Source organism: Peromyscus californicus, unplaced genomic scaffold (genome assembly GCF_007827085.1).
Source record: "Peromyscus californicus insignis strain IS unplaced genomic scaffold, ASM782708v3 Scaffold_11__1_contigs__length_118956290, whole genome shotgun sequence".
In the NCBI taxonomy this organism is placed as follows: domain Eukaryota; kingdom Metazoa; phylum Chordata; class Mammalia; order Rodentia; family Cricetidae; genus Peromyscus; species Peromyscus californicus.
Window position 1 is genome coordinate 22423899 of NW_026294402.1, and position 19680 is coordinate 22443578.

The following is a 19680-nucleotide window of genomic DNA, read 5'->3' on the forward strand; positions in this document are numbered from 1 at the left end:
TGCTACTTTACTCTAACTAGTATGTAAGCAGAATTTAGTCATTTAAATTGCTTATGGAAAATGCTGATGTGGCACACATGTATGCTAGCTGCTTAGGAGGTTGAGGCCCTTTAGTAATTTGAATGAAGAAGTTCAGGGGCAGCCTGGGCAACACACACAGGGATACTGCATCCGAAAATAAAATAAATGAATGGACAGAGAAGGCTTAACAGGCGCTTGAATATTCCTACTATAATCAAATCCATTAGCCAAGGCTTTTCCCTTTTCTTTAGGAACTTTAGTGGAGTAAAACACATATCAGAGCTGGCCTATTATGGATTGTATTTGCTGTGCTCCCCAATCCATGGAGAAGGAAATAAGGTAGGGGAGAAGTGTATTCTAATTCCCTAATTGAATCGGAAGTAGACAAACCACATATGCAAAGATGTTTGTTACTCCATTTGTCTTTGGTTAGCTGAAATTATGTCTGGCTAAAAGAAGTGAATACTGGTCATACTTTTAGGGAGTGGACACATATCTTTTGTTATGTTGTATTATTATAATTGCTTTACTTTTTAAATCTTGTTCATCTGTATTGTGGTTAACTGGGGCTCCCTTGTGTCCACCTTGACTGCTAGCATTACAGGCAAGTTGCATGCCTGCCCAGCTTTAATGTGGGCTTATAAATTAAGTTGTACTATAGTTACGTCTGTATAGGAAAACTGATCCAGGATTGGTACTGGCCACACCTTTAGACGTCACTGGGGAAGTGTCTTGGCAATATGCTCTGTGGCTAATGGGCAACTGGCTGTGATACCATTTTGACTTACTATATCATTTCAGGACTTGATACTGTTTCGTTAATAAAATGTCACTATTTCTGCTTGCTGTCTAGCCTTCCTTACCAGTAGATACCCAATATATTTGGTGGCCCCATAAATTATTACTAAGTTTCCAAGATGAAACAGATTGTTTTTTTGTATGACGTCCCTAGTTTTCAGCAGCAAAATCTTTGATGCCACTTAATTCTCTATCATACTTTAAGCCAAATATTATTTTCTCTTCTAGGTTATTGGTTCTATTTTCCATCAAATGCTAAATGTAATATTGATGTTAGAAGTAGGGGAGAGGTCCCGTTGTGCCCCGCTTGCGATAACCTCACAAGCCATCAGCTGTAGAAACCAGGCAGTCCAGTTTATCAGGTAAAGTGCATGCATCTCGACTTCTGGTTTGTATCACTCTTCCTTGATAGTCTGGGCCCTACACTAACTAATGCATCTGGCACTTGTGGCATTGGTTGTCAGACCCACCGTAGCCAATCTGTTTCGTGTGTCTGGGTCACATTTGGCAGCTTCTGTGTCGGGGTGGTGTTAAGGACATAGTGCACCTGTAGTTCTTGAGCCGGAGTCCATCAGTTGTGCCATCAGCAGAGGACGGCTACCCCCTTTCTGTCCGAACAGAAAGTCTGCCCTCTCTTCCACTTTTTCTCTCTACTTAAACGTTTCTCTGTTTCTTGCACATTTTCCTTTGTTCTCACTTTTCTATTCCATCCTCTACAACAGAGAGTACCTGCTAAAGGGTGAAAGTAAGTAAACTGCTTTGAACTTCTTAAAATAATTGGTAGCCTGCAGTTTCTGCCATGAATTGCTTAGCTCCTCCTGAAAGTCCCCTCTTGGCTTTATTGGGCAGGTGCGTTTGCTGTCTCTTCCATTTGTCGCCCTCTGTCACCCAGTGTTTGGTGTGCAGTGTAAAGTGAATGTGTGCGGGTCAGTGTGTTCATGCTGCAGGCTTCTTTCTTGAGTGTGGTTGGAGATGTTGGCACTGGATGATATTATTATCTTGTCACTGAGCGAGTGTCTCTTGGCAGGGTTGGTTTGTTTGGTTTGGTGTTTTGCAGGCTCTCACTATTACCTCAGCTGAACCAGAACTCACTGTGTAGATCAGCCTGGCCTGGACCTTGAGAGAGTCCTGCTGCAGCCTCCTGAGTGCTGGTTTGCAGGTGTGAACCACTACTGCCTGGCTGTGATATTATTTTCTTCTTTTTCCGTGTGTGTGTGTGTGTGTGTGTGTGTGTGTGTGTGTGTGTGTGTGTGTGTGTGTGCGCGCGCGTGCCTCAGCACACATAAAGAGGTCAGAGGAGAGTTTGGGGGAATTGGCTCTCTCCTTCCCCCATGTGGGTCCTGGTGACTGAATTCAGGGCACCAAGCTTTCTTTATTGGCAAAGTGCCTTTACCCACTGAGTCAACTCACTGACTAGCTTCATGGATAAGAATTTTAAAACATTAAATATCTAGGATGTGTTAAGTAGAAACATTGTTGTTTTTTTTTTTTTCCCATAAGAATTCATGGCACATGCCTTTAATGTGTATTAGGGAGACAGAGGGAGTCGAATCTCTGAGTTCAAGGCCATCCTAGTCTACACAGTGAGTTCCAGGACAGCCAGGGTTACATAGAGAGACCTTGTCTCAGAAAAAGCAAAAGTAAGTAAACGATTCATCATATTGCCAGTTGAACGTTTATGTGAAGATACAAATCAAAGAGTGGACCAGGAGACTGCAGTGGCTAGTCGTCGCTCTCTGAGCCTGCCCAGGCGCCACTGAGTCCGGGTGACATGCTCATCCTAATGTGATGTAGTTTACATCCTACCATGAAAGTTACTGTAGTTAAAAGAGCCCATGAAGATTGAATTTCTCTGTCCTTCTCTGAATGACTCCACTTCTCAATGAAAACTCTTTATTGAACTGCATAGGAAGCGTGTTTTTCTCATCTGTTGCAATATATCTTTATTCTTCTGAAACAAGTCAAAAAGGAATAGTTCGTTTTTACAATTTTTAGTTGTTATTACATGTGTGTTTGTGTGTGTGTATACACACGTGCACGACATGCACTCCTGCCCATGCCACAAGCCCATGGGGAAGTCAGAAAACAACTTTGTGGGGTCAGTGCTGTCTTCAAACCTTTCAGTGTTTAAATGGGTTCTGGTTGCCAGACCTGTGGGCCAAATGCCTTCGCCCGCTGAGCCACCTTGCGGCCCCCAGTGGGTAGGCAAGCTGTTTTTAACATTTGAGGTTCTAAAACATACAAAAACTGGTGTTTGAGCACAGAGTTCAGAAGTGACTGCTGGATTGTCGTCATAGATACATTGTAATGGGGTTTGTGTTTTCATTTGAACTAGCTCACTTGTGGATGAACTACAGGAAGGCGTCTTCCCAGTCCTGGGCATCTTACTGCAGCATATCTGTGCCAAGGTACTGTGTGCTTCGGTGGTTACTGTATGTCAGTATTGAACACACAAAGATAGGTGCCTGCGTTTGTTCTTGAGCCTCACCACAGGGAGCTCTCTAATAACAGATTCTCTCTTCAACAGTGCACTTTTTCCTTGTATTTTGTGGGTGTTCGCAGGCAGGGTCTTCCTATATGCTGGCGGTAGGCTTGAATCAGAACCCTCTCGCTCCTAGCCTCTTGAGTGCAGAGATGAAAGGCCAGCACCACCATCCCTAGCTAACAAATGTTCCTTTAAAATACAAAATTTTTATTTTGGAAAATGATAGACATGTACAGGAACAGGAAGGATGGTGTGAGTCAGCACATTCCCATAATTCATCAGTTTTGTTTGGTGTGTATATCCTGAGCATACATGCGCACTGGTTTTTTTCTTCTGAAGCAAATTCCATCATATTGTTTCATTCCTAATATTTTAGTGTATTTCTCTATAAAGGATAAGAACTTTTAAAAGAACATAAAATATTTACTATCTAAAAGACAAACTAATATCAATTATCTAATCATGTTCTAGTCTTAAAAGTTTTTTTTTTAATATATATGTGTGTTTTACCTACATGTATATATGTGCACATGTGTGTGCCTGGTGCTCATGAAGTCCAGAAGAGAGTCTTGGATCCCCTAGAACTGTAGTTAGAAACAGTTATGAACCACTCTGTGGGTGCTGAGAACCAAACCCAGATCCTTGGCAAGAGCAGTAAGCACTCTTTAATTGCTAAACCATCTCACTAGCTTCCATTCTCAAATTTTTACTAATATTTCATAAGTTTATGGAACTGTTTAAGCAAATGATTTTTAATTTGAACTGTATCTACTGTAGAGATGCATAGTCTCTGAAATTGTGTTTTTCTGCAGGGGTAATAGTTTAGTTTTCAATGGGGTATAAAGCATAAAATTTGTTCGTCATTTATCTGGTTTTAAATGATAAAAACGTCATTTATCATTGAGCTAATCACACCTGCTAATTTCCAGCTACACCGTGAGCTTCAGTCATTCTGCAGTGGGCGGCCAGTCAGTTTTCTCTTATGTGTTCCAGGTGGTAGATAAAGCCGAGTATCGGACCTATGCAGCACAGTCCCTGGTCCAGCTGCTTAATAAACTTCCCTCTGAGGAATACGCTGCGTTCATCGCCTGGCTTCACAAATACTCGCGGAGTTCTAAGGTAGGAGATGGGTCCTGGCTCTGACCACCAGATGACAGCCAGGTCTGAATGCAGATGAGCTCTTCGCTTTGGTTCTGACTCCTACTGATCGATTCCTCTGATTCTGCCTTGGCAGATTCCACACCGCGTTTTCACTCTTGATGTTGCTTTAGCTCTCTTAGAGCTGCCTGAAAGAGAGGTGGATGACACTGTATTATTGGAGCATCAGAAGTTTCTAAAGCATAAATTCTTCGTGCAAGAAATTATATTTGATCGTTGCTTAGACAAGGCACCTACTGTCCGCAGCAAGGCACTGTCCAGCTTTGCACATTGTCTGGAGTTGTCTGCTAGCAGCACATCAGAGAGTATATTGGAGATCTTCATTAACAGTGAGTGGGGAGTGGGAGAGGGGAGAGGCGGGCGTAACTCGGTGATAAGAGGCCATGGGTCAAGACCCATTTGGATAACCAAGAAAGAAAAAATAAACTAAAAAAATGAATCCACTGCAAGTGGATCATTCTTTGTTAAGGCCGTGTGTGTGTGTGTGTGTGTGTGTGTGTGTGTGTGTGTGTGTGTGTGTGTGTCCCAGGACCTCACACAGCTAATCATGTGTTGTACAACTTGAGCATATCTCCAACTTCAAGTCCCCATTTAAGAAGGGAGGCCTGACGTTTGAAACTCCTTTCTGAAGCAAAAGCAAGCTGTCAGCAGTTCCAAGCATGTCTGCTGACTGTGGCTCTGTGTGTTTATGCGGGATTTATACTTTTATCCCTCTGCTTACTTTCAGGTCCTTTAGTTTCAGGACTACAGAGTCGCTCTAGTACCTTACAGAGACATTCAACAGGTAATCATCAGTATTTTTCAAACACTGAATTTGTTTTGAACTTTTTTTGAAGTTTTGTTTGAACTTAAGAAAAAACAACTGCGCTGACTGCTGGTATGGCCCCTGCGTCCATGCTCGCCTGTCCTAATGATGTTTCTTCTTCCTGGAAACTGAGGTCTCTTTCCGCCATTTTACCATCTGAGTAACATGCAGTGCCTTGTGCTATTGAAATACAACAGACTTCTACCTTAACCTTTTTTCCTTTTTATAGTGCTTCCCAGTGGAAATTGGCAGTTGACGCAAAGCAACACTGATGATAATAATGGCGAAAGAACGCAGTCTGGAGGTACCCACACTTGTTCTTTCCCGCTCCCTCTTGCTGCCTCTTCCCAGTGTGCCCCCTTCGATCTCACATGGGAGAACATCTGTGATAGTATACTTCCGAGTCTGCTTATTTCGCTTGACATGATCTGTGGCTTCAAGCATTTCCCAGCAGGTGGCCTCAGTGTGTTCTTCTGTGTTGTTGAATAGAATCCCACCTGTGTGTGTATATCACATTCCCTATCTTTGTAGACACTGAGGTCAATCTGTGGCTTGAGTGTTGTGAATAATGCCACAGTAGGCATGAAAGTATAGGTATATCTGTTGTATATTGATTTCTTCCAGTGAAAAACCCACGTACATGTGATAAAGCTGAGTCATATGACAGTTCTGATTTTATTTTATTAAGAACTGCTTATTATTGTGTATACATTTGAGGCAGGGTCTCACTATGTATCCTTCAGCCTTGCCTGCCCTTGCCTCCCTCCCAAGTGCTGGTTTAAAGGCATGCACCACCATACCCAGACAAGAAAGTCATTTCTACAGGCAGTGTTTCAGGATTGCGTTTCACTTGCCAGAATTGGTTGTTTTGTTTATGTTTTGAGACAGAGTCTTGTAGCCAAGGATGATGTGCTCCTAAATCTTGCACGTGCTAAGTGCTGTGGTCACAGGAGTACACCACTCTATCCAGTTTGTGTAAAGTTTAGGGGTGTTAAAGTCACCTCCTGTTTCACTGTCAGAGCCCACCTGTCCCTTTATGTCAGAAGTGTTTGTTTTTATGAAGTTGAGTGTACTGGCTTTTGGTATATATTTGTATATATATGTTTGATTTCAGCTTTTTGATATATTCTTTACTATTTATTTATTTATTTTGAGGCAGGTTTCTCTCTGTAGCCCTGGCTGTCCTAGAACTCACTCTGTACACCAGGCTGGCCTTGAACTCAGAGATCCACCTGCCTCTGCCTCCCAAGTGCTGGGATCAAAGGCATGCACCACCACTACCTGGCATTAATATATATATTTTACCAATATGTTTATCTCTTCTGACTAATTATGGCTTGAAGTCTGCCCTATATGATACCAATATTGCTACTTCTGCCTGCTTCCGGGTTTCATTTGCTTAGAATCTCATTTCCTATCATTTTTTTTTTTTTAAAGATTTATTTATTTATTATGTATACAGTGTTCTGTCTGCATGTATGCCTGCAGGCCAGAAGAGGGCACCAGATCTCATTACAGATGGTTGTGAGCCACCACGTGGTTGCTGGGAATTGAACTCAGGACCTCTGGAAGAGCAATCGGTGCTCTTAACCTCTGAGCCATCTCTCCAGCCCTTCCTATCATTTTACTTCAGACTTTGTATGTGTTTGCTAACAAGGAATATTCCTTTTTTTAAAAAAAAAAAAAAAAAAAAACATAATTCTTTATTGATTCCTTAGGAATTTCACATCATGTACCCCAATCCCACTCACCTTCCAGTCCCTCCATATTGTCCCCTCACCCCTGCAGCATCCCCCCAAAAGAAACCTCCCCCCAAAAATTTAATTAAAAACAATAACAACCAAAAAACCCCATCGCCCCTCCGCCTTTCTAACACCTCTTCATTCACCCTAGTGGCATTGGGAGCTGCGGTGTGTCACACAGTATTAGACCCTCTTGTCCAATCAGGCCCACCACAGAGTGTTCATTGCAGTGAGTCTTTGGTCTGGTTTAGGGCCTCTGGCACACCATCATCACTGGACCCTCACTGAAACTCCTCTCGGACATCCTGCTGTTGCCCTGAGTCTTAGAGATCCTGTGGTTATTGTTCCACAGGATCAGTCCCTTCACGCACTCCAGCAGGTCACAGATGGGGTAGATGTTAGGGTGGGCCAACCCAAGGCCCAGGATGTGGCTCTGGGTGGTAGCTGATCTGGTTGGCCTGGGCCACTGACACCACCACCTTTCGCCCCCTCAGGCAAGGGACTGAGTCAGCTCTCCCACCAGCATGGTTCCTATGACCCTCTATGGCAACACAGGCCATGGACATCATGGCAGACCCTAGCTGCAGCAGGAACACAGACCCAGACAGGGCCCTCGGCAGCATCTCTGGCCTGGACATCAACATGGGCCCGGTGGCACCAAGGCCCAAGGAATATTTCTTACAGGCAGCAAACAGTTGTTGTTTTTGTTTTAAGCCAGACAGCCTGTGGTAGGTTTTTGATTTTTTTGGTTTTTTTTTTTTTTGGTTTGGTGTTTGGTGTTTCAAGACAAGGTTTCTTTGTATAGCCCTGGCTGTCCTGGAACTCTGTAAACCAGACTGGCCTTGAACTCACAGAGATCTGCCTGCCTCTGCCTCCCGAGTGCTGGGGTTAAAGGCATGTGCCACCACTGCCCAGCCCAGCCTGTGTGTTTTAATTAGAGAATTAAGACCGCATTCAGGGTTGTTATTATTAGAAGATACATGGTAATTCCTATCATTTGTCATTTTCCTAATACTCAGGCTTGTTTATTACTCTTCTGAAACCTTCCCCCATGCTCTTGAAGCTGTTTGTCTTCTGAGGTGTTGGCTTAGAAGTCATAAAATTCTTTAGTCTATGTTTATCTTCAAAGCACTTTCTCTCAATGCTGAAAGCTAGCTATTCTGCTCATAATGATCTGATCTGCCGGGGTTTTGTTTTTGTTTTTCCTTTGGTGGGCTTGTCTACATAAGAGAGATGGCACTTCTCTTGTGGATTTCATATTCTTTTTCTCTTCTGTACTCTTAAAAAACAACCGGGTCATGTTGGCCCGGGGTGCAAACACTTCCTTTTTTAAATCAATGTTCTTTCCCAAGATTTGGGAAATTTCCTATTTCATTGAGTAAGTTTCTTTTTGGTTTGGGTTCTGTTTTTTGCCTTTCATCTCCATGCCGCCTTCTATACTTAATTTGTTTTTTTTTTTTTGTTTTTGTTTTTTTAATTTATTTTAATTTATTTTGCAATACAATTCAGTTCTACATATCGGTCACGGATTCCCTTGTTCTCCCCCCTCCCGTCCCCCTCACCTTCCCCCCAACGCCCCCCCCCCCATTCCCATCTCCTCCAGGGCAAAGCAAAAGTATCTCAAGGCTTGAAGACAAAGTGGATGAATCAAAGCTCCCAGGCAGTAATAAAGACAAAACCAAATTAGGAACAGACATGCATACAGTCTGGGGTGGGATCAAAATAACAAATTAAGAAAAAAGAATATATCTTAATTTGTTATTTTGATCCCACCCCAGACTGTATGCATGTCTGTTCCTAATTTGGTTTTGTCTTTATTACTGCCTGGGAGCTTTGATTCATCCACTTTGTCTTCAAGCCTTGAGATACTTTTGCTTGATCCAGTCAGCTGGTAAGGCTTTCTGCTCAGCTTTTATTTCACTTAGTAGACACAGTGTGCAGGAGTCCTGCTTCTCTCTGCTGTACTGCAGGGGTGGAGCAGTCTGTGCAGCAGCCCCGGTAGACACGGTGTGCAGGAGTCTTGCTTCTCTCTGCTGCACTGCAGGGGTGGGGAATTGCCAGCTCCTTCTCTCTAGCCAGGTCTGCTATAGCCTGATCATCAGCTTGAGCTTTTCTCTCCCATAGTCTCTGAGTTCAAGTATCCTCTCACATTCAAGCAAGGGCAGCTTGGCTACAGAGCTAGGTGTTTTCTTTCCCTGGCTGGGAAAGGAGCTCAGTGCAGAGCTTTTTATGTAATGTAGTCAAAGCATTTTGCCAGACAGTCGTAACAGCGACAAGTATAAAGTAGAAGCCAAGTACCACTTTTCATATCCATATTCCATACCCGGATTCTGACAACAGGAATGGTGGGATAGGAGTATTCTGAAACAGAAACGGTTTTGTTTTGTTGTTTTTAAGAAACGTTTTATTGGATTAGTGTGTGTGTGTGTGTGTGTGTGTGTGTGTGTGTGTGTGTGTCTGTCTGTCTGTCTGTCTGTCTGTCTGTCTGTGTCTGTGTGTTTAGGCATGCATGCCATGGGTGCATAATGAAGGTCCAAAGACAACTTGGTGGAGTCAGTTCTTTTTTCCACCATGTGTGTTCCAAGGATTGAACTTAGGTTGTCAAGCTTAGCAAGTGTCTGCCTGCTAAGCTACCTCACTGGTGCCCTAAACAGAAAGTTTTAAAAACAGTAAGTTTTAGACAGTTGGGAACCACCGTATGGATGCTGAGAATTGAACCAGGGTTCCTTGAAAGAACAAGAGCAGCCAGTACTCTTAACCATTTCTCCAGCCCTAAACCGGAAAGTTTTAAAAGTTGAATGAAAAGGAAAGGGAGAAGAAAACGGGAAAATGAAAAGCTAGACTATTCAAAATGTGGAAAGGGAGTAAGTAGAGAGAGTTAGAAAGTGAAGTTCATAAGTACGTTTTTCAAGAAAAGAAGGCAGGTTTAGAGTGAATAAAATGATTTGACTGTTGGCCGGGCGGTGGTGGCGCACGCCTTTAATCCCAGCACTCGGGAGGCAGAGCCAGGTGGATCTCTGTGAGTTCGAGGCCAGCCTGGGCTACCAAGCGAGTCCCAGGAAAGGCGCAAAGCTACACAGAGAAACCCTGTCTCGAAAAACGGAAAAAAAAAAAAAAAAATGATTTGACTGTTAAAAGGATCAGAAGGAAAAGTCCCAACATCAAAAATAATAAAGAGTGAGCTGGGAGATGGCTTAGCAGGTAAAAATATTACCCAAGTTCAGTCCCAGAACCCATATTTTTATAAAAGCCATGTGCAGTGGTGTGTGTCTGTAACCCCAACATTCCTAAAACAAGGTTCGAGATGCAGACAGTAGACTCCCCCAGAATCTCATGGGCCAGCCAGCGTGGTATGCAACACCCCAGAAATGAGTGACCCTGCTTCACCAAGGTAAAAGCCTTCAGAAAACTGTAGTCCCCAGCAGTGGGAAGATGCTGCCCCCACCTCACCTGTAACGTTTCTTGCCCACCTTATATGTGGACTTTAAAAGGGGACACCCAAGAACCCGATGCCAGCTGACTCAGTTCCAGTCTGTCCCTGAGGGTGGATCAAGCCCATCTTTCCTGAAAAGTGTTTTTCCTCTCAACTTATATTAATTGGGTCAAACTCTTAAAAGCCAACAGCAGCTTAGTAAGAAAATTGGGTTTACTGACATGTGGGGTGCACATCATGGGAGAGAACCCTCAGTGCCAAGTAATCAGCGGGGGCTTAGCCTTACATAGTATCTTCAACGAAAAACAGGAAATCTGTTGAAAAATGATGTGTGTGTATGCGATTTTAGGCTTCCAGGTGTGGGACAATAAGGACGTAGACGTCTAGTAGACTGAGATTTTGTTTGGAGACCCCTTCCTTGATGCTTCTGGGCTAGTAAGACTCCTTGAGGACAGAGAATTTGTTTCATGCCTTTGGGCAGAGAGTGGAAACAGCTTTTCCCTGTTTGCACTGCTTAACTGCTTTCAGTTCAAAAGTCTTTTTGTTATAGAAGGATATTTTGCAGTGACATATTCTGGATTGCATCATAGGTTCTAAACATCAGGAAGTATGAGTTCTCTGTGTTTGCTTTTTCGAACGTGATTTGGCTCTTCCAGATCCTTTGTATTCCACAGAAATTTTAGAGCTACCCCCCAGCCAAAAAAAAAAAAAAAAAAAATGATACAGATGTGGTGTATGTGTGCTTTTCTCAGGGTAAGGGTTCTCTGTGTAGCTCAGGCTAGCCTTGAACAGAAACTCTTCCTTAGTCCCCCAGATAGTAAGATTACAGGAGTGTGCACCATTCCTGACATCCATCTTGCATTTTGATAGGGATTGATTTGAGATCAACTTAGAGAGCACTGTTACATAAATGCGATGATACTCTCACCTGTTAACATCAGGTGTGTTTGTAATAGGTGCTTCATTTGTTTATTTCAGGGATGACTTTGTTATATTCCTTTCCTTTTTTTTAAATTTTGTTTTTGAGACAAGGCCTTCCCATATGTCTCAGGCTGTCTTTGAACTCTCTGTGCTCTTGCCTTGGTCTTCAAATGAAATATGGCCTGTGTATATTGTTACATGAATCATAAATGGTCTTATAATAAAAACCCGGAGCCAGATATTGGGGTAAATGCTGAAAGACCAGAGGAAACAAGCCACAGCCACTTCTCACCTCTCCAACAAGAGAAGATCCTATCTCCACAAATCCTCAGACTGAATGCCTCTGAGTCCTCAGCCAAAAGGGGGCTGAGTTCCTGTCTCCTCACACCTTATATTTCTTTTTCTGCCCAGGCATTTCACTTCCTATCTCAACTTTCCTAGTGCTGGGATTAATGGAGTGTGCCACCATTGCCTGGCTCTGTTTCTTTCTTAGACTGGATTGATTAATCTTGTGTAGTCTAGGATGGCCTTGAACTCATGGAGATCCAGACCAATCTCTGCCTCTGCCTCCCGAGTGCTACAATTAAAGGTGTGTTCCACCACTACCTGACCTCTGTGGCTAGCTCTGTCCTCTGATCTTCAGGCAAGCTTTATTTCTTAGATTACAAATATATCACCACAGTATATTACCGTGTCTTACTTGTCTTGTTTTTGTGTAAACAAAAATATTCTTTAGGGTTTCACCATGCAACCCAGGTTTGCCTATAACTCATGAAGTAGCTCACACTGGCCTGAAACAATTGGTCTTCCTGTCTTAGCTTCTTGAAGTGCTGGAATTTCAGGCATGTACCAACATGGCTAATCTTCATATAAGTATAAATATATATGGCCAACCATATAAACAACTCTAGCTCTTTGAATTTAGTCCTGAGTATTTTTTTTTCTTTTTGGTGCTATCATAAATTGAAATATTCTCTTTATTTGATTTTTAAATTTCCACTAATAGTTTTTACAAAAGGTTTTGGTTATTGATCTTTTTATCCTATAACTTGGCTGTGGTGGTTTGAGTAAGAATGGCCCCCATAGGCTCAAATATTTGAATGCTTAGTCATCAGGAAGAGGCACTGTTTGAGAAGGATTAGGAGGTGTGGCCTTGTTGGAGGAAGTGTGTCACAAGGGGTGGACTTTGAGGTTTTAAAAACCCATGCCAGGCCCAGTGTCTCTTTGCTTAAGGATCAGGCTTTAGCCCTCAGTTACTGTTCTAGTGCCTGCCAGAATGCTATCATGTTTCCTACCATGATGATAATAGACTAACCTCTGAAACTGAACAAGCCCCCAATTAAATGCTTTCTTTTAAAAGAGTCGCTTTGGTCATGGTGTCTCTTAACAGCAATAGAACAGTGACTGTGGTAGTTTGAATGTAATTGCACCCATAAGCTCCTAGGGAGTGGCACTATTAGGAGGTGTGGCTTTGTTGGAGGAAGTGTGTCAATGTGGGAATGGACTTTGAGGTCTCATATATGCTCAAGCCACACTCAATGTTTTAGACCACTCACTGCCTGTTACCTGAGGGATCAAGATGTAGCTCCTTCTCCACTCTCAGCTCCTTCTTCAACACCATGTCTACCTTCATGCCACCATGTCCCACCATGAGGATAATGGACTAAACCCCTAAACTGTAAGCCAGCCCCAAATAAATGTTTTCCTTTATAAGAGTTGCTGTGGTCATGGTGTCTCTTACAGCAATAGAAACCCTAACTAAGACAGTGACTAAATTCATTCCAATAGTTTTTGTTTTGTTTTATTTTGTGGAATTGGATTTTCTGTGTAGAAGATTAAGTCTCCTACAATAGAGATAATGTACTTGTTTCTTTGCACCCAGATGCTTTTTATTTACTTCTCTTACCTAGTTGCTCTAGCCTCGACTCTCAAGCACAATGTTGAATGAATGGAAAGAGTCTTGAATTGTTTGTTTGTCTTTAATTGGGCAGAGCTTTTGGTATCCACTGTTGAGCATGAGATCAGCTGTGAGCTTCTTCAGGCTAGCCCATGTCTTTGGGAGGAAGTTTCCCTCCGTTCCAAATTTGCTGCGTGTTTTTATCCTCAGTACTGCAAATGCTTTCCTTCATCTCTAAGGTGATTGCGGAGTTTTCCTCTTTCTTCTGATGCTGCGGCATTTCCAGTCATTGGTATTAGAATCAACATTGAATCCCTGACATAGATAGCAAACACAGTGCAATCCGTTTTTAACCTTGCTTAGTTCATCTTGCTAATGTTTTGCTGAGAATGCTGGTGTCTGTAGTCACAAGGGTTCTGTTTTGCCGTCAGTAATAGTCGTGCGGTATTATTATGAGGGGGAAGTATCTTCTTCTCTTGTGCGTTGATCAAGTTGGTGAAGGATTCTCGCTCATTTGAGTGTCATCATTTGGTAGAATTCCTAGGAAAACCATCTTTGGCTTTGTGTGTATGGTGCGGGATCCTTTTATGACCAGTGGAGTTTGTGTATAGATGCGGCAGTTTTCTTTCCTTAACTCATCTTTGAATGCTGGTCTTCTAAATGCTTGTTGGTGTCATCAATTCATTAGCGATCGCTACTATATCCCTTTGTGCTCCTTTTTCTTCTGTAAAACTGATGGTAATGTCATAATGTCGCATGTCTGGTTTTAACAATTTGGATACGATTTTCTTGGTCAGTCTAGCTAAAGCTTACTAAACTTTGTTAATTTTGTGGATATTTTCAAAATATTACTTGGGCTTCACTGAGTTTTCTCCATTTTCTGTTCTGTTTTTGAGGTGCCTTCTTATATATCTAAGCAGTTTCCATCTTTTGCTTGGGAACCTCTGAGGGGTTGCTAAGCCTCTTTCGTGGGTATTTGATATGAAAACCCGTGTTCATATTATTATTAAGGTCTCATTTACTCCCCACACCTTGATCTTCTCACAAGAGTAAATTGATATTTCCCAGAGATCACATAATGTGTGGCTATACAGGTGACAGCCAAATATCAGAGTGTACAAAAAGGTAAAACAGTGCCAGTCCTTTGTTATATTTTAGAAAGTATAGCTGTTTTTTAAAATGTGTTTTATATAGTACATGTCTTACTTGTATTTATTTAAAAAACTATTGTTGTTGTTGTTGCTGTGTGCCTGTGTGTACTGGAGTAGATAGGCCATGGTGCACATGTGGAGGTCAGAGGTCAGCTTGGAAGAATTACTGTTCTCCTTTCTTTACGTGGGTTTCAGGGACTCAAACTGAGGGTGTCGGGCTTGCACAGCAAGCCTCCTGACCCATAGAGGCACAGCTCCTCTTTTTTTTTTTTAATGAATTATTAAATGTTCTTACAATTTTCTGTTTAGGTTTCTAATTTATACCAAAGACATAATCTGTAGGAGCAACTCTCAGGTGCCTAGTAATTCCAGAGCCTTTCTAGTAGAAAATGGAAAGTTGTCACATATCACCTCGTCAAATCTTTACAACATCTCTGGGTCTTAATAAGTCTTATTTGCAGCCAAGCAAAATAGAAGCAGTAAATAATTCATTCAAAGTTGTAGAGGGCTGCTGGAGCCAGGACTCGGGAGTTCAGAGGTTGCTGCTCTTCGGGAAGTCATCCCAAGTTCAGATCCCAGCACCCTCAAGACAGCCCACAACTGCTTTTGACTCTAGCTCCTGATGCCATCTTCTGACCTCCACAAGCACTCCTACACACACACACACACACACACACACACACACACACACACACACACACACACACAAATATTTATGTATTATTATTAATAAGAATAAAATAGTAAGAAAAAATAATAAGAATTAAAATGAATCTTTAAAAATTCACTTAGTGGTAGAAGCCAGGATTTAAAACCAAATTCCTAGATATTCTAAAGTTAATGCTTTTTTTATAGTGAATGCCTGATTATTCAAACTTTCTTCTTTTTCAAGACTTGTTGATACTTTCTTTTCTTACTTATAGTGAGTCTCTAGCCAATCCTGTCTCCTCAGTGTTGTGACACCGTAGGGGTGTGTGGTCTTTCTCAAGACTGTGATTCTTTGGTATTGTCAACAGAGAGATGCTTCATGGCGATGCTGAGAAAAAGAACCAGGGATGAAAAGATCAACGTCAGGAAGTCTGCACTCCAGGTGGGTCCTTCCTCCTTACACACACTTGCCGCACGACAACTCAGCAATGCCATACTCTTTGTTATTGCTTAATTTGCCCTTGGTTCTGCCGTTTATAACTACAGAAGAACTAGAAGACTGCTGATTTTTAAACTTTCAAGTTTACTTGGTGCCTTTTGAAGACACAACTGTTGTGGAGTGTAGTGGTTTGTGCCTGTAATCCTTGCTTTCAGGAGGCAGAGGCAGGTATCAGAATGTAAGCGAGTTTGAGTTTGAGGCCAGCCTGATCTACATAGTGAGTTCCGACTCAGCCAGGGCTACACAACAGTATAAAAAGCAACTTTTTATATATATTTGTTGAACTAGGAGACCATAGATGAATTTCAGTAAATTTGAGAAATTGGTTGTAATGTTCAGTTTTTTCTAGAGAGAATCCTTTCTTTCTTTCTTTCTTTTTTTTTTTTTTTTTTTGGTTTTGGTTTTTTTGTTTGGTTGGTTTTGTTTTGTTGTTGTTGTTTTGTTTTGTTTTTTTCAGGACAGGGTTTCTCTGTGTAGCCCTGGCTGTCCTGGAACTGGCTCTGTAGAACAGGTTGACCTCAAACTCAGAGATCTGCCTGCCTCTGCCTCCCAAGTGCTGGGATTAAAGGCGTGCAGCACCACTACCCAAGAGAGTTCTTTCAAAAGAGAATATCATAGGGAAATAAGGTTGATCTATGACCCCTAAAATGTTAAAAACTACAAGCTTGAAGTATTTCTTTGTCTGTGTTTACTTTGTGTTGGTGCCCTTAGTCACTACTTCCTGTTGTACCTTCCAGGTGTTAGTGAGTATTTTGAAACACTGTGACATCTTGGGCATGGAGGAGGACCTGTTGATCCTGCGGGACCATTGTCGAGACCCTGCCATATCTGTGCGGAAGCAGGCCTTACAGTCCCTAACAGAACTTGTCACGGTAAGGAGGAGCATGCTGTGTAGAGATCCCTTAGTGCTTTGTATCAAAAGCAGCTCTGAGCTGGCTCTGATGGTTCACACTTAAAATTAACATTCATAAAGCTGAGGCAGGAGCATTACTGTGAGACTGAGGCCCTTTGTCTACAGTATACCCTGCCTTAAAGATAGATAGATAGATAGATAGATACATACATACATACATACATTCTGGAGTTGGAGGACTAGGGATAGAGCATGTGCTTTATATGTATAAAGTGCTTGAGTTTAGTCCCCAACACCAAACAGGGGCAGGAGTAATGCTGCATAATAACTACCTGTTGTGGGGCTGGAGAGATGGCTCAGAGGTTAAAAGCACTGGCTGTTCTTCCAGAGGACCCGGGTTTAATTCCCAGCATCCACATGGCAGCTCACAACTGTCTGTAGCTCCAGTTTCAGATGATCTGACACCTTCACGCAGATATACATGCAGGCAAAACGTGAGTTCACATGAAATTAAAATAAATAATTAAAAAAATTACCTGTTGTTAAATGTTAAGTAAACCATTTAGAGGACTGAACACCAACCACAGGGAATAACAAGTGTCTTTGGCAGATGATTTTTAATTCAGCCAGGAACTAATGCGCAATGCTGTGCCACTTCTTAATTTTATCTTAAATCTCAGCTAGAAAAAGAAATCAAAATTTTAAAAATTGATTTTAATTTTTATTTATGTGAATGTGTTCTCATGTCTGTGTCTGTGAGTATATAAATGTGTGTGCATGTGCCCACAGTGGTCAGAGGCCCACAGTTGATTGTGAGCCACCAGATGTGGATACTGGGAATTGAACACTGGACCTCTGGAAGAACAGCAAGTGCTCTTAACCACGGAGCCATCGCTGTTACCTTTTGCTGTTGTGACAAAACACCATAACCAAAAGCAACTTAAGGAAGAGAGAGTTTATTTTTGCTTATGGTCCCAGAGGGTAAGAGTCCACTGTGGCAGGGAGGCGTGGAAGCAAGTAGCAGGTATTGTGATGATCAGGAAGCTGAGAGATTACCTCTTTTTTTTTTTTTTTTTTTTTTTTGGTTTTTCGAGACAGGGTTTCTCTGTGTAGCTTTGCGCCTTTCCTGGAACTCACTTGGTAGCCCAGGCTGGCCTCGAACTCACAGAGATTCGCCTGCCTCTGCCTCCCGAGTGCTGGGATTAAAGGCGTGCGCCACCACCGCCCGGCCGAGAGATTACCTCTTAACAAAGCAAAGAACAAACTGGAGTGGGGCAAGACTTTAAACTCTGACAGCCCACCCTGCCCAGTGACATACTTTCTCCAGCAAGGCTGTACCCTCCCCAGTGGAACCTCTCCAGACAGCACCAGCCGCTGGAGACAGAGTGTTCAGATGCCTGAGCCTAAGGGACTTGCTCATTCAAGTCACCACACCATCTCTTGAGCCCCAGAAACAGGAACTTTAAAGTCAAATTCACTAAATTCAAGACCTAGATTAATTTTTGTCAATTAATATATATAGCTAGGTGGTGGTGGTAGTGCACGCCTTTAATCCCAGCACTCCGGAGGCAGAGGCAGGTGGGCTAATCTGGGTTCCAGGACAGCCCTGTCTCAAAAAATTTAAAAAAAAAAAAAAAAGTAGGTATTACCAGAAGAGCATATTCATTAATATGATATACAATTTATTTCTCTCAACTAATTGACTATTGAAGAATTTTTAAAAAGGGTTATTATTTTTATCAGAGAAGACATTAAAGAATGCATACCTTTAAGATTTATTTTTATTAAGTGTGTGCATGCCCATGGAGAACAGAGACATCAGAGCCTCTGGAGCTGGAGGAACATAGAGTTGTGAGCTGCCTGACATGGTGCTGGGAATTCAACTTGGTCCTCTAGAAGAGCAGTAAGTGCAGTTAACTGCTGAGCCATCTCTCCAGCCCCAGCAATGCATATTTTGGCTTTTTCTGTCAGCACATTTTCCTTGGAGTAAATATCATTTGTTGTTCTTGAGTAACCAGAATAATACTAATCACTAATAATAAAATAATGGCTTTAATTTATAAGTTTAAATTTTAATATGAATTGATTTATCATAAGCTGGAGGTTATAGCTTTTCAGGATCTCTGAATGTTGTTTTTTGGTTTTGTTTTTGTTTTTTTTGCTTTATGTTTTATTTGCAATTAAGTGCAATTATTTGTTTGCTCGGGCATAGTGCCAAGTATTATACCCAGGGCTTTGAACATACAACAAATACCTTCTAATATTAAATTGTAGCCCTACCCCATGTAGGTGTGATTATATTTAGCATATCTGTTGAAACGTTGATTGCACCTTTATTGGCTTGTCCCTAGACTTGTAATAGTGTTAGATCTTCTGCTATAATGTTTTCAACCTTAGGCCCAACCTACATGTGTCCCAGTCCAGAAAGCCTGGTTGATGGGAGTCATCCCAGTGGTGATGGACTGTGAAAGCACAGTGCAAGAAAAGGCCCTGGAGTGCCTGGACCAGCTCCTGTTGCAGAACCTGAAGCATCACAGGAAGTTTCACAGTGAGGACAGAAACCAGGTGCTTGCTTGGGCGCTACTTGCTCTCCTTACTACAGAAAGCCAGGATCTGAGGTACGTCAACTGTATCACTTCAATGTCTTATTGACGGCCGTGTTCTGTTTTCGTTGTGTTGTGTTTTAAAGATTTACTTTTATGTGTATGAATGGTGTGTGTGTGTGTGTGTGTGTGTGTGTGTGTGTGTGTGAGAGAGAGAGAGAGAGAGAGAGAGAGAGAGAGAGAGAGAGAGAGAGAGAGAAAGAGAGAGAGAGAAAAAAACCTGAGGAGGCCAGAAGGTGGCACTAGATCCCCTGGAACCCGAAACTAGAGCTATGTATGCTTTTTGAGCCATCATGTGGGTACTGGGAACTAAATGTAGATCCTCTGTGAGAGCAGCCAGTGCTGTTAACCACCTGAGCCATCTTTCTGGTCCTCATATGGTGTTTTAATAATAGTTTTCTATTGATATCTAAAGACCAGTAATCCAGATGCTTAGTATATGTGAAGACCCTTTTTCTTGATTCTCTTCACATCTCTTAGCATGATTGTGGTGAGTGCTTTTGTGGTACCTTTGATCCCTTGGCTTCCTTCTGCCTCCTTTCCAGTTTTAGACCGGCGCTGTGTTAGTACTGAACATAGTATGGCACTGTAGCATCGACATTCCCCACCACTTGCTGTTAGGAGGACTACATCTTCTTGGTGTTTTGGTTTCTGGTTTTTCAAGAT

General features: G+C 42.2%; 1 protein-coding gene across 2 annotated transcripts in view; it reads left to right on the forward strand.

Annotated features, from left to right (window-relative positions):
- The window catches only part of Ncapd3 (non-SMC condensin II complex subunit D3), a 79643-nt gene that overhangs the window by 16432 nt on the left and 43531 nt on the right, over window positions 1-19680 (forward strand). For both annotated transcript variants that reach the window (XM_052755261.1, XM_052755269.1), the window contains exons 7-16: window positions 273-360; window positions 1048-1181; window positions 3155-3227; window positions 4298-4423; window positions 4539-4791; window positions 5190-5246; window positions 5497-5571; window positions 15428-15501; window positions 16296-16430; window positions 18809-19029. In XM_052755261.1, the coding sequence (XP_052611221.1) occupies window positions 273-360; window positions 1048-1181; window positions 3155-3227; window positions 4298-4423; window positions 4539-4791; window positions 5190-5246; window positions 5497-5571; window positions 15428-15501; window positions 16296-16430; window positions 18809-19029 (1236 nt within the window). The remainder of the gene's footprint in view (window positions 1-272; window positions 361-1047; window positions 1182-3154; window positions 3228-4297; window positions 4424-4538; window positions 4792-5189; window positions 5247-5496; window positions 5572-15427; window positions 15502-16295; window positions 16431-18808; window positions 19030-19680) is intronic.